Source organism: Nelumbo nucifera, chromosome 8, assembly GCF_055504915.1.
Source record: "Nelumbo nucifera cultivar China Antique chromosome 8, China Antique-T2T, whole genome shotgun sequence".
NCBI classification, from domain to species: Eukaryota; Viridiplantae; Streptophyta; class Magnoliopsida; order Proteales; family Nelumbonaceae; genus Nelumbo; species Nelumbo nucifera.
This window is the reverse complement of record NC_142656.1, coordinates 6,124,195-6,138,160: the sequence shown is the minus strand read 5'-3', so window position 1 is coordinate 6,138,160 and position 13,966 is coordinate 6,124,195. Positions and strand designations below refer to the sequence as shown.

The 13,966-nt window shown below is 38.2% G+C and overlaps 1 protein-coding gene across 2 annotated transcripts in view; it reads left to right on the top strand.

The window, feature by feature from the left end:
- The first annotated feature begins 313 nt into the window (after positions 1-313).
- Positions 314-13,966, top strand: part of LOC104600769 (Metallopeptidase M24 family protein) — a 68,949-nt gene continuing 55,296 nt past the window's right edge. For both annotated transcript variants that reach the window (XM_010263905.3, XM_010263904.3), the window contains exons 1-2: positions 314-513; positions 635-684. In XM_010263905.3, coding sequence (XP_010262207.1) covers positions 376-513; positions 635-684 — 188 coding nt within the window. In that variant the 5' untranslated portion in view covers positions 314-375. The remainder of the gene's footprint in view (positions 514-634; positions 685-13,966) is intronic.

Here is a 13,966-nt window from a genome sequence, read left to right as displayed (position 1 = left end):
AAAATTTAGAGTCGGAACTCCTACCCACGACAATTCTACCCACGTAATAACGTTTTACGCCCTTATGCATAGGAGATATTCCCAATGCACGGGGTAGCGTATTTCACGCCCACATGCATGGGAGATGTACCCAATGCACGGGGTAGTGCTTTGTGGGTCGGAGTGAGCAGAAATTTAGTGTGTAGGAGATCCGGCATTGAAAATTCGTGGTCATTACATGCTCTGTGTGGTTTGTGTGGGGCGCGTTTGGTTAGGAGTAAATCTGGTTGTATTTATAATATATGGCGCGTATATAAAACGCCAACGGTATATAAAATCCCGCGTCTACACTTTTGTGTCTGCAGCAACGGGGGGGAAACAAACCGACTCATTTCGATGGCATCCCCTTCGTCCCTCTCCCCACCCGAAGTTCCGATGGAGATGCACGCAGAAAATCGAGCCAAGCTCATTAAAGCCCTTCGTCTACATCTCTCCTCATCGTCTCGGCCTCTCCAGGGATTCGTCTTTCTGCAAGTAATATTTTCTCTCTATAATCATTTTTTCCAACATATTTATTCCGACGCATATTGAACTTAGATCTCTTTCGAATATTAGATTACTGAATTTAGTCGTATATTTTGATTTTGATTGTCAGGGAGGCGAAGAGCAAACGCGTTACTGCACTGATCACATTGAACTCTTCAGGTACTCGATTTAAATTTTCCGAGAGACTGATTTTGTTTGTCGAAATTGATATCGAAACCATTTTTGTATTTTGTTTCTTTTTGTCCCTTCTTTTATACACATCTTATTATTAATCGTGTAGCTGTTATTTGTTTTACCAAGCACGCCGCATGACTAATCATTCGGTTCATATTATCTCGGAGAGTGGAGATTATATGTAATGTTCCCCAGGATCTTCTCAGAATCCATATTAAATTAACCTCCCGCTGGAATTCTGTCTTTTTCCTAATTCTACACTTACATTATAAACTCTGTGGAGTACATAACGATTATACATGTTTAGTTTCCCCGAACAGCATTTCCGTTAACCTGAGTATTGTACTATTGTATGATTATAATTGTTTGTCCGACACTGGTTTCTTTGCACTTTGAAGTCTGCTATCATGGAAAGGAGAGGCTAAAAAGACGTGGGTCGAGTTATTAAGAAAAAATCAGTTAGATCCATACTATAACAAAATATAGCCATTAGATAGAGCGGGTGCCATAATAAGACTTATTTACTAAAATTCCAACTAGCGGCCAGTTGGAATAAGGGTCGAGTGATGATGATATCAATACCTTAAATAAAATCCTGCATATTCAAAGCTGAAGCGAACTGTTATGTTAAAAATTTTAGAACTGATGCCACTAAACATATATGATATATTGTCAAGCTAATGAATTTCAATTTTTTTTTAATTTATTTATAGTGGTTTTGGCATCTGATAAAGTTGGAAGCAGTTATGCTGTTTTTGTAGGACGGAGTAATGTATACTCAAGTTCCAGTGTCAGCACGGCTTAAGTTTCTCAAAGTTTTCAAGTTTGACTTTTCAGAGAATCAGAGGCCATAATTATGGAAAAAGGGGCGCAATCCATACTTACAGTGAGCATTAGGTGGTTTTAGATGGATTGACAGAGGTGAATTAATAATTAGAAGTTCCATGGGTGGTTTGTAACGTTTAGTGAGCAACTGGGCATAGTTCTATTTTTGGGCATAGGAAGCTGCAATTGGCTTGTTGATTACAATTAGCCATAATGATGAGATGGGAAGAAAAGGTTTTTGGTGTTTTTTTTTTTGGGTTAAAATTTTCTCCCCTCAAGTTGAAGGAGTTGTTTTAAGCCTATCGTCCATGCATTTGTGTATGTATTTTGGGAGGCGGGATGTTCTGGAGGGGTGCTTGTGGAATCCTTAGAAAAATTTTGGTTAAGTGATGGAATTCTCCTCTCCATAAAATGCAGCACCACGGTCTCTTTTAAAATGTCTTGAGCTCTTTGATATCTTCTCTTCTCCTCCCTTTTCTGCACTCAAGTTTGACATAACTACATCAGAGTTCAAACTGTGTTTTTTTGATCAATGACAAATAGCTTTCATTAAAATATGGAAATTAAGTACTAGAATAAGGGGAGGGATAATCTCTCATAACTCTCACACCAAAAGAAGCAAAAAAATAAAATTACATGTGAGCTCAAAGCGAATTATCCCTATTTACCCTTTGCTTAGCTAACCCATCAACAAAGGAGTTAGAAACTTCTTTTTACCCAATTCAACTTGACATCAATATCCTTTGTCAACCATTTGAATTTCCTCTTTTCATTGCTGTAATTCCAAAACCCAGTTAGCTCTTCCTTTAAACAGCCTACCACCAACTTAGAATCTTCCCCCATACAAGTTTATTACTATTCAAGTCCTTGGCCCTTTGTACACCTTCAAAAGCTGCCATAATCTCAGCCCGAAGACAGTCACCCTTACCTATTGGACCAGAAAAGAGAGCAATTACATTTCCATCCTCATCCTTAATACTCCCCCAATGCTTGAGGGCCCTAGGTTCCCCACACTACTCCCGTCAAAATTAAGCTTAATAAACCCACTGGGAGGAGGGGCCCAAACATGTAGTGAAGACACTATTGATGGAGTTGACCTTGCAACTTCCTTCAAATTCCTTATCAAATCATCAGTTGAGAAGGCATTAAACAATTCCATATATTTAAGCCAATGTATCACTTTGCTGTGAATCACCTCTAAGATGGATTGTACCCCTCTTTCCTTGTCTTAAAAAATTGTCATGTTCCTTTGCTGCATCCCTTGTTTCTCTACATAATCCCCCCTCTTTTCATTGGCCACCTGAAAAAAGAAGAGGCAAAGACTTTGCACATCCGGTGGGGGAGTCCCACCTACACCCAAACAAAGAAAAAATCCGTTCCCAAATACAATTAACAAAGTGGCAGGAAATTAATACGTGATAACCATTCTCACCATTAGCTTTGCAAAGAACACACCAATGAGGAGACAAACAACTTTTGGTCTATTTTTTTTCTGAAGCAAGTCACATGTGTTGATTTGGTACAAGAATGCTTCCCAACAAAAATCCCCAGCCCTAGGAGGAATAGGAATTACACCAAACTTCCATAATAGGGAAAGACAACCCAAGGGTAAAATTTGGTTGAGTTAAGGCTTTGAAAAAGGAGGCACAAGTGAATTGCCCAAAGGCCGAGAGAGTCCACACCCTACAATCAGGTTTTGTAAGGGTCTAGGTAAACCCCATCAAGGATACCCACAAGTGATGACGTGTTATTTAACTTTGAATGCCTAATAGCCCTTCTTAAACTCAAATTCCAACCAACCACTGAGGCAGAGTTTGAGGGTACTAGAAATGTGGAAACAGTCTCCTCTCTTTCCCTCTTCTCTCTTCTCTTCACTTCAGCTTCTAGACAAGGCAAACAAAGTAGGAAACTGGTCCTTTCTTGTCTAGAAGCTGAAGTGAAGAGAAGAGAGAAGAGGGAAAGAGAGGAGAAAAGAGAGATACGAGAGCAAGAAGTGTTGCTGGCGGTGCTAGCTTTTTGGTATTTATATTAAGGCGACCAAAACATAACATAAAGAGAGGGGAATTGCAATAGTACCCTTGCGACACTAACAAAAATAAAAAAAAACAAAGAAAACAACTTATAAACAACCTTTTAACACTCCCCCTCAAGTTGGAACATACATATCAACCATGCCTAACTTGTTACATAGATCAATGTGTTGCAAATGATGTAACCCTTTTGTGAAGATGTATGCAAGTTGATCTTCGGACCTGACATAGGGGGTGCTTGGTTCTATCATGCAGTACTGGGTTAGCAACAATGTTTATAGCTGCCTTGTTGTCACAATATAAAGTCATAGGTCCATCAACTGTAAATCCTAGCTCACTCAATAGATTTTTTAGCTACATTATTTCAGCCACTCCATGAGACATTGCTCTATATTCAGCTTCAGCACTAGATCTAGCCACCACATTTTGCTTTTTGCTTTTCCAAGTGACTAGGTTTCCTCCCACAAAGGTACAATGGCCATTGGTAGACTTCCTATCATCCAATGATCCTGCCCAATCTGCATCAGTATACACTTTAACCTTCAAATGCCCGTGCTTTTGGAACAATAAACCTGCACTTGGGAATTTTTTATGATATCTGAGAATTCTTTCAGCTGCTTCAAGGTGGGTGGTCTTGGGGGCATGCATGAATTGACTAAGAACACCCACTGCATAAGCAATGTCTGGCTGATCATGAAGGGATATAACAGTCTTCCTACAAGCCTCTGAAATTGCTTCACATCTTTGATGAATTCACCTGGACAATCACTTAATTTGTGATTAGGATCAATAGGAGAATCAACGGGTTTCACTTCCAATTTTTCTGTATCCTGTAACAAATCGAGGACATACTTTTTCTGAGAAATGAAGATACCCTTTTGTGAGCGGGCACCTTCAATTCCAAGGAAGTATCTCAAAGGACCTAGATCTTTCACCTCAAACTGAGTAGCAAGAAATCCCTTCAATCTTTGAATTTCATCTTTCCAATCACCAGTGATAACTATATCATCAACATATACTATTAGGGTTGCAATTTCCCCTTCCCCTCTTTTCACAAACAATGTATGAGTAGATTGACGTTGCTTGTAGCCCTTTTGTTGTACTACTACCTGGAATCTGTTGAACCAAGCTCTTGATGATTGTTTCAGACCATATAATGACTCTTTTAACCTGCATACCTTTTGTTCATTACCTTGAGCCCGGAAATCAGTGGGTTTACCATCTACACTTCTTCTTCTAGATCACCATTTAGAAATGCATTATTGATGTCCAATTGGTAAAGTTCCCAATCGAAGTTAGCAGCTAAAGAGAAGAAAACCCTAATGGAGTTCATCTTAGCATCTAGTGCAAAAGTTTTTGCATAATCCACCCCATACACTTGAGTGAACCCTTTTGCCACTAGACGAGCTTTATACCTTTTCACTGTGCCATCAACCCTATGTTTTACTGTAAATACCCATTTACGTCCAACTGGTTCTTTTCCCTCAGGAAGATCCACCAATTCCCATGTACCATTTTTATGTAATGCATTAATTTCTCTTTTCATTGCATCTGTCCATTCAAGAACCGAGAGAGCTTCTATCCATTCTTAGGAATAGGAACACTGTCAATGGAAAAGAGGAATGCCCAAAAGGAAGGTGAAATGTTTTCATAGGAAACAAAATGGGAAATGGGGTGCTTGGTGGTGCAAGACCTAACACCCTTCCAGTGAGCAATAGGAAGGTCAAGATCATTAGCACTGGAGGTATCAATAGAAATAGAGTCAGAAATATCAATGGAAACTAAGGTACCTGGTTGGCATTGGTGGTACAACTTCTAGATGCTCCACAACTCTTGAACTTGGCTGGCCTTTATGATTACGACAGAAAACACGAAAGGGAGGAGGATCAGGTAGAGGAGGGAGCTGAATATAGGGTAGAGGAGGATTCAGAATCTGTTTGTCCTCATGCCTACACTCCTCTTGAGGAGAAACAGGAAAGAAAGGTTCACTCTCAAAAAAAGAAGACATCCATAAAAACATGATATTTTTGAGAGACGGTATCAAAGCATTGATACCCCTTCTGATTTGTAGGGTACCCCAAGAAAATGCAAGAAATAACACGAGGATCCAATTTCCCACGAGTGGGTGACAAGTTTTGAACAAAGCAACGGCTACCAAAAACACAGAGAGGAGTATATAAAATAGGAGCCTTGGGAAACAAAAGTTGATGTGGGGCTTTGTACTCTAACCACCGAGAGGACATGCGGTTAATGAGATAGGCAACACAAAGGATAGATTCAAGCCAAAAAACGTTTGGGGACATTCATATGAATCAATAATTCCTGAGCTACTTCAAGAAGATGGCGGTTCTTTCTTTCAGCAACACCATTTTGCTGTGGTGTTCGGGCACAGGAGCTACGGTGGAGTGATCCACGTGAAGTAAAGAACTTCGTAAGATCATTATGAAAGTATTCTTTGGCATTATCAGATTGGAAGATTTGGATTTCGGTTTGAAATTGGGTGAAAATCATTCTTTGGAAATCTTGGATAAGTTTTGGTACTTCATCTGTAGTTCGCATGGGATATACCCATGTGTACTTGGAATAGTCATCAATAAAGGTAATAAAATACTTGTAGTCACTTTCAGATGGTAAAGTAACTGGGCCCCAAACATCAGAGTGAGCAATATGAAAAGGAAATTCAGATTTATAATTCTTTGAAGAAAAATGAGTTCTACAATGTTTACTCAACTGACTAGTTTGACATATCGACTCTGACACTGACATTGACTTAAACAACTCTAGAAATGCAATTTTTAAGGAATCAAAGGATAAATGACCAAGACGACTATGCCATAAATAGGCCTAACTCTTACTAGACCGACTCTCTTCCCTAAGGCCAAATTCTGAATCACACAATAAGAAGGGAAGAAGGTTACTAAATAGTTTAAAGAATTGGTTATACTACTGACAGAAAACAAATTAATAGGGAATTGAGGAACATGTAAAACATTAGAAAGGTAGGACCAAAAGGAAGAGAAATGGTTCCTTGACCAGCTATGGTAGAGAATGAACCATCAACCAGTCTCACTTTGTCTCTTCCAGAGAGAAGATGATAGGTCTGAAAGTAGGTAGACTTACCGGTCATATGTTTTGACGCTCCAGAATCAATTATCCAAGGAGAGTCAGAGGAATGAGACGATACATGGAGAGTTGTGGCAGAATTACCTGATGTAGATGGATGTGAAGTTGATGGAGGAGGAGCATCCATCTGGTGAATTGCCCTGCCATAAAGTTCTAAATGATCACGGAAGGAATTAATGATATCCTCCCTAGGGTCAGAATCAGAGGTGTATGTTTGAACTGCAGTAGTAGTAGGGGGCTGGTTCTCCTGAGTAGCCATGTTTGCTGTATTGAATTTTCTTGAACCTTGCTGTCCTAAGTCCTAGCTTCTTATTCAGATTCGAACCCTATTTCTTGCTCAATTCCTGAGCCCATTTCAGCTTCCCATGAAGGTTCCAACATGTGTCACGAGTGTGCCGAGGATTTTGGCAATGGGTGCACTATAATTTTTCTATGTCATCCACCCTTTTTGAGAGTCTTCATTCTTAAAGGGATTTCCCCCACTTGTAACAACACTTCCTTTTGCTACCAACACAATTGCATCTCCCCCAGAATTATTCATCAGATTTATTCTACTTTCCTCTGACTATACTAGAGCATATACCTCTTGGACAGATGGCAGATCCTTGCTGCCAGGGATCTACACTCTAATGGATTCATATATAGGGCCAAGGAGGAAGGCAAAGACCCTTTCCTATGAAACAAGAGACTTGTATGCTTTGGCATCTTCATCACACTTCCAATCTACACTTTGATAGTGATCCAACTCTTTCCAGATGGAAGACAAGTCTGAGTAGTACACATAGAGACTCCTCTCCCCCTGTTTGCAAGTAGAGATTCTGCTTGTAACTGATAGATTTTTGCATAGTGTCTCAATTCAGAATAAGTTGACTTGGCTTGTTCCCAAATCTCATAAGCTGTTTCAGCCCACATAAAATTTCTTCTCACCTGAGGTTGCATAGACACTAAGAGCCATGACATTACCATGCTGTTCTCCTGGTTCCATCTGTCATTCTCAGCACTCCCAGAATTAGGTTCTTTAATTCTTCCATTTATATACATATCCTATTTTTCCCCTTGTAGTAATGTATAGCCTGATCCTCTTCGATCATTCTAAGTAATTTAGACCATCAAGAGGTATGACAGCCATAGGGAAAGATAAATCCATACCCCCACTTAGTCCATTCTGCATTAAGGAAACACTGGAAGTGGCTGAATCTTCACTATTCATGATAGCTGGTTTAGATCACACTAGAAGTGATTGAATCTTCACCAAAAAAAAAAAAAATATAGTCCGACCTATTTTCCCTTCGCACACTGTATTGTTTATGAAAAAAAAAGACTGAACCAGGAAACTACAGGTAGCCACCTTCTAGATTGACCACAGTACTTCAGTCACCTAGAAAAAAAATTTTACTGCTGTTACAGCACCTACAGGTCATCACCGACCTACAAACTACCCACTGCACTGCTGTCACAGCACACGCAGGTCATCTCCGACCTACAAACACTCTACAAAGCTGCTGTCGCAGCACATACAGGTCACCTCTGACCTACAACCACCACAAGGATCACTCAATCCTACAAAAAAAGGAAGGTACAGGTGCTGATCATCTCACATCCGTTGATTCCCCCCCTTTTTTTTGGGTCTGTCCTGATACACGATCAGGAGAAAAATAAAAAAAGGAGAAAGAAGCTTCTGAGATCAGTCCAAAGATCTACCTTGTTTTCTTCAGAGAAAAAAAATCAGCAGCACGATGAGGGAAAAGACAAAGGACTCGATCTCCTTTCAGATCAAATGAACCCACTCTAATACCATATTGTCCAAAAGCTGAAGTGAAGAGAAGAGAGAAAGAGGAGAAAAGAGAGATCTGAGAGCAAGAAGTGTTGCTGGCGGCACCAGCTTTTTGGTATTTATATTAGGGCGACCAAAACATAACATAAAGAGAAGGGAATTACAATATTACCCCTGCAACACTAACAAATAAAAAAAACAAAGAAAACAACTTATGAACAGCCTTTTAACATCCTTCAAAGGGGAATCCTCGACCCATACTTGTTCTCAGAACTTAATAAGATTATTGGAATGCAAATCATTCCTAATCAAAACGTGTTTGAAAATCAAGATTTGCCCCATGTGGTACTCTTCCTGAAACTTCAAAATATCAATGGTGGAGGTGATTTTCAAATTCCTCTAATGGTTCTCACCTGTCAATAGGGTGTTGGGTAGGGTGTTGTCTAGGTTTTATGTTCAGGCTGGTTTGGCCCGGTCTTGACACGCAATGCAATATATGTATATGTATATATATGTTTTTGATAAATGTATGTGTATATGTATATATTATATTATATGTTATATACAAACATTATAATATGACACATAATTTTATTTATATAATATTTTATCTTATGTAAGCTATAACATATATTTTGTACGTAATTGAATGTCAAATGATATAATATAGTATACAGTCTTATGTATATATTTAATATAATGTTTTTAAAATTATAGCTTTGGAAGCCGGGCCCAGCCCATGATCACCCCTAGTGTGCCTATTATATGAACTCGTAAAGGATATATGACATTTTGAAATTTTGGAATTTAAGAGGAATCATCTCAGGAAACTAGGATCAAATAATCTAGATTCTAGAAGAAAAACAAAATTCAAGAATCCAAGGACTGCAATCTTAGTAGATTCTTATTATTTAAATATTAAGGAGTACTGAGCATTTCTTTCTATATTCAAAAGAATTGATTAAACACTCAAAATTTGTCTTGAGATTGCGATTACAGATCAGTTTGGTTTGTCCAAGACATAATACAATGAAGGCTTGATAACATCATTGACACACCCTTCCATTGGTAAATCTCAATTTTTGTACAAAGTTTAGTAGCTGGTATCAATGTGGAAGATGATGAACTGAAGCCAATGGCAGATTTATTGGGTTGTGAGAAAGGAAATTGGCCTTTGTGTTATTTAGGTTTACCCCTTGGTGGCAACCCTAGGTCGGCTAGTTTTTGGAACCCAGTAGTGGAAAGATTTGAGAAAAGACTAGCAAGTTGGAAAAGGACTTATATCTCTTTGGGTGGGAGAATTACATTGATCAAATCCGCTCTAGCAAACCTCCCAGTGATGTCGGTCAGTCGGTTTTTAGGATGCCTCAAGCTGTGGTAAAAAGAGTTGAAAAGATAATGAGAGATTTCCTTTGGGAGCCTGGTGAAGGGAATAAAGATCATTTGGTTAGATGGGATAAGGTGATGAAATTGAAGGTTGAAGGGGGTTTGGGCATTGGAAATGTTAAGTTAAATAACTCGGCCTTGTTGAGTAAATGTTTTTGAAGATTTCCTAAAGAAAATGAGAGGTTGTGGACTAGAGTTAATTCAAGTATCCATGGGCTGTCAAACAACAGTTGGGATGTGGGCTGCAGGCTGCTTACATTGAGCTACTCTGGCTGCTCCTTGGAAGGCTATGCATGACAATCTTTTACATATGGTATGATTTGGCTTTAGGTCAGAAAATTAGATTTTGGGAGGATCTTTGGGTAGGGGGATCGGTCCGTTTTAGACACCCCTATAAGTGACACTCTTGTTTCATATTCCTCTATTGTTCCTTCTGTTCCTTTGTGTTGTTTTACTCGTGTTTCTAAACCACCTGATCGTATGGTTTTCCTTCGGACCATAGCTCATTTTCTGTTGTTTTGTCTTCCACAGATATTCCCCACTCTTACCAATGGCCATTAGTAGTCCTCAATGGAGGGATGCCATGGATCAATGTTTTAAAAACCAACCCAGAAATGTAATTGCTTTTGCCTCTATTTTTTGGGTCAATAGTTCAACCGTTTGGTCGAATAGTTCGATCCATGAAATCATAAATGTTTTTATAACTTAATATTTACTTTATCAATTATATAAGTCAATTACAGAGTAATATTTATTATATTACTGAGAATCCAATACCAAAAAAATTATTATAATACTGAATAACATCTGTAAATGAATAATATTGTATATTTTAATTATAGATCAATATTTAAAACTTTAAAAGAATATTATATATTTTTCCCTAAATCAAATAGTTGATTCTTCGTTAAGTAGAAGAATCAAGGAATTGAAACAAGTTATAAATCAAGAATTCAAAAATGAAGAAAAAAAAAAGAATGACTCAAAACAAATGTATGAGAAAAACTTATAAAAAAAATAGAATATGAGAAGTACCTCAATATTTTTTCCACTTTGACTGATGCCTTGTTGGTTCCATTATTGCAAACCTGCAACAACACTTTACTCAAGACTGAAGATAGTGGTTGTAGCGTCGCCCATTTGTTCATATTTCACCACCACTGAAGATGATTAAAGAGGAGAAGAAGATAAATTGAGTCGGTTTGGGAAAAGGAAGATGGGATTAACATAGAAAGAAGAAAAAGTGAAAAAGGTGAAAGAAGATAAGAGCTATAGATGGTAAGACAGTGGGAGAAGAAAAAGAAATGGGCAAAACCCAAAACAGAGAAGAGAAGGAAAACCCTGAGCTTATATTTGATTTGTCGAATAAGACAAATAGGATGTATATGTCTTTTTAATTTTTTTTATTTTGGGTTTATGTAACCTGCTAACCACTACCTGAGTTCAACGGTGTAGTGGTTCAATCATCCAGGTTAGCTGTTTTTTTACCTGTTCAACGTTTTTTTTTTTTTTTTCAAAAAGAGCGATCTGATCCAAAACCGGACTCGGTGCATTGACCCCAACCGTCTAGTCTAGGCTGATTTTTAAATAATGCGATGGATGCAGAGATTCAAGCTTTGCACGAGAATGACACTTGGGACCTTGTCCCAACTCTTTCAGATATCTCTATTATTGGGATCCAGTGGGTCTACTCCATCAAGTTGAAATCATATGGCTCTCTAGATCGATATAAAGCTTGGCTTGCGGCTCTGGGCTATAGGCAAGAGTATGGCATTGATTATGAGAAGACATTTGCTCCAATGGCAAAGATCACTACAAGTCGTGTTCTTTTAGCCCTCTCTGCAGCACACTCTTGGATTATTTCTCAATTAGATGTGAAAAATTCTTTTCTACGTGGGCATCTAAAGGAGACAATATATATGAAACCCCCTTCGGGGTAATGTAGTGATCCTTCTCATGTCTATCGGTTGAAGAAATCTCTCTATAGGTTGAAGCAAGCCCCTCATGCATGGTTTGAAAAATTCAGGGGTGTTGTGAATGTTGGGTATAGCCAGAGTACTTCTGGTCACTCTCTTTGTTTGGAAAAGAACCCAGGTGTTACAATTCTCCTTTTGTATGTAGATGGCATGTTGACTAGAGATGATATAGAGTGAATTTAGGAGCTCAAGTATCTTCTTCACAGTTCCTTTCACATGAAGGATTTGGATCCTCTTACCTATTTCTCAGGACTTGAAGTCCAAAGGAGTCATTGGGGATATTTCATTTGCCAACACAAATATGCCTCTAATCTTGTCAAGTTGATTGACCTTACTGATGATAAACAAGTTGATACTCCTTTGGAGTTCAATGTTAAATTGTCCAAGTCAGAAGGTTCTTTACTCACTAATGCATCCTTCTATAGGCAACTTATCTCATCTATCTCACCTTAACATCTCGCACACGATTTAGGTTGTAAGTTAGTTTGTCTCTGCCCCTCCTCTACCCCATTTGATTGTTATACATTGGATTGTTCGCTATGTTCGGGGCACCTTATCCCAAGGACTATTCTTCTCTTCGTCCTCTCCTATCCAATTGAGGGCCTATGCTGATGCAGATTGGGCAGGCTGCCCCGACACCTGTCGTTCCACTAGTAGGTGTTGTGTCTTCATGGGTGACTCTCTTAGGGCTATCAATGGGTTGGGTCTACTTGACAAAACTGAACTGACCGAACCAATTATGTCAATTCTGGTTCAAAGTTCTATCCCATTGGGTCGGTTCTGATTCTTTATTGTGTGTCCTGATTATTATCGGTTCGGGACCGGTTTTGGATGTCCCGGACCGACTAAATATCATAACATATAAGATTTCCATTGAGGAAGGCATTCTTCACATCCACCTGATATAGAGGCCACGAATGGTGAGCAACAAGAGACATAATCACTTGGATGGAGTTCATCTTAGACATAGGTGCAAAAGTCTCTTGATAACCAATCTCATATGTTTGAGTATACCCTTTTGCCACCAACTTAGCTTTGTATCTTTCGACTGAGCCATCAGCCTGATGTTTAACTATATACACCCACTTGCAACCCATTGGGACCTTACCCTTGGGGAAAGGGACAATCTCCTAGGTTTGGTTCTTTATGAGGGCCTCCATTTCCTAGTTCATAGCATCCTTCCACTGTGGGGACTGCACTGCCTCTGTAACATTATGAGGAATAAAAACAGTAGTAATGGTAGAGATACAGACATAGTATGAAGGTGATAGGGCATCATAAGAAACATAGTTAGTGATGGTATATGTAGTACACTTCCTTTGTCCTTTTTAGATTGCAACTAGCGGGGATTCATGCGATGCATGGGATTTATTAAGAGAAAGTTAAATAATAGAAAGGGTCATATAGTAAAATACCCCTTGTAGTTTCATGGATTTACTAAAATCTACCCTATAGTTAGCATTTTACTAAAACATCACTTATAATTTGCAATGGATTTAATTAATCTTCCATTAGATAACAGTGTTGACCCTAATGTTCATTTAAATAAATTTAATCAAAATAAAATAAAAATAAAAATACCATTTTTGCCCTTAATAAGACACGGGAAGCCACTCTATTGGCTATATTTGGTCAATTTTGTTTTTATACAAAAAAGTGTTAAGGGTATTTTTGGAATAAAAAATCATGGGCCTAATGGCAAAACAAACACTCCTTAATGAAAGGTTGATTAAGTAAATAAGTTGTAAAATATATGGGATGTTCTAGTAAAATGAAAACTATAAGGTAGGTTTAAGTAAATATGTAAAACTATAAGGTGTGTAGGAATGGCAATGGGGCGAGGATCATATTCCCCATCCTTGATCCTGGATCCTCGACGGGGATGGGTTCCACGTAGGGACCCGAATCCCCAAAGGGTTTTCAGATAATAGTATTTTTTTAAAATAAATAAAAAATTTCAATTATAAATAGTGTTTTAAATATGTTTTGATATAAATAATATAATAATATATTTAATATAAATAACATTTAATATTTGTATATATATATAATTGGGGTCAGGGCGGGGCGGGGACCTCAAATTATTATTAATTTCAATATTATGTTATAATTATTTTTCTGCTTTTTAGAATTTTTTTAAATTTACTAAATAA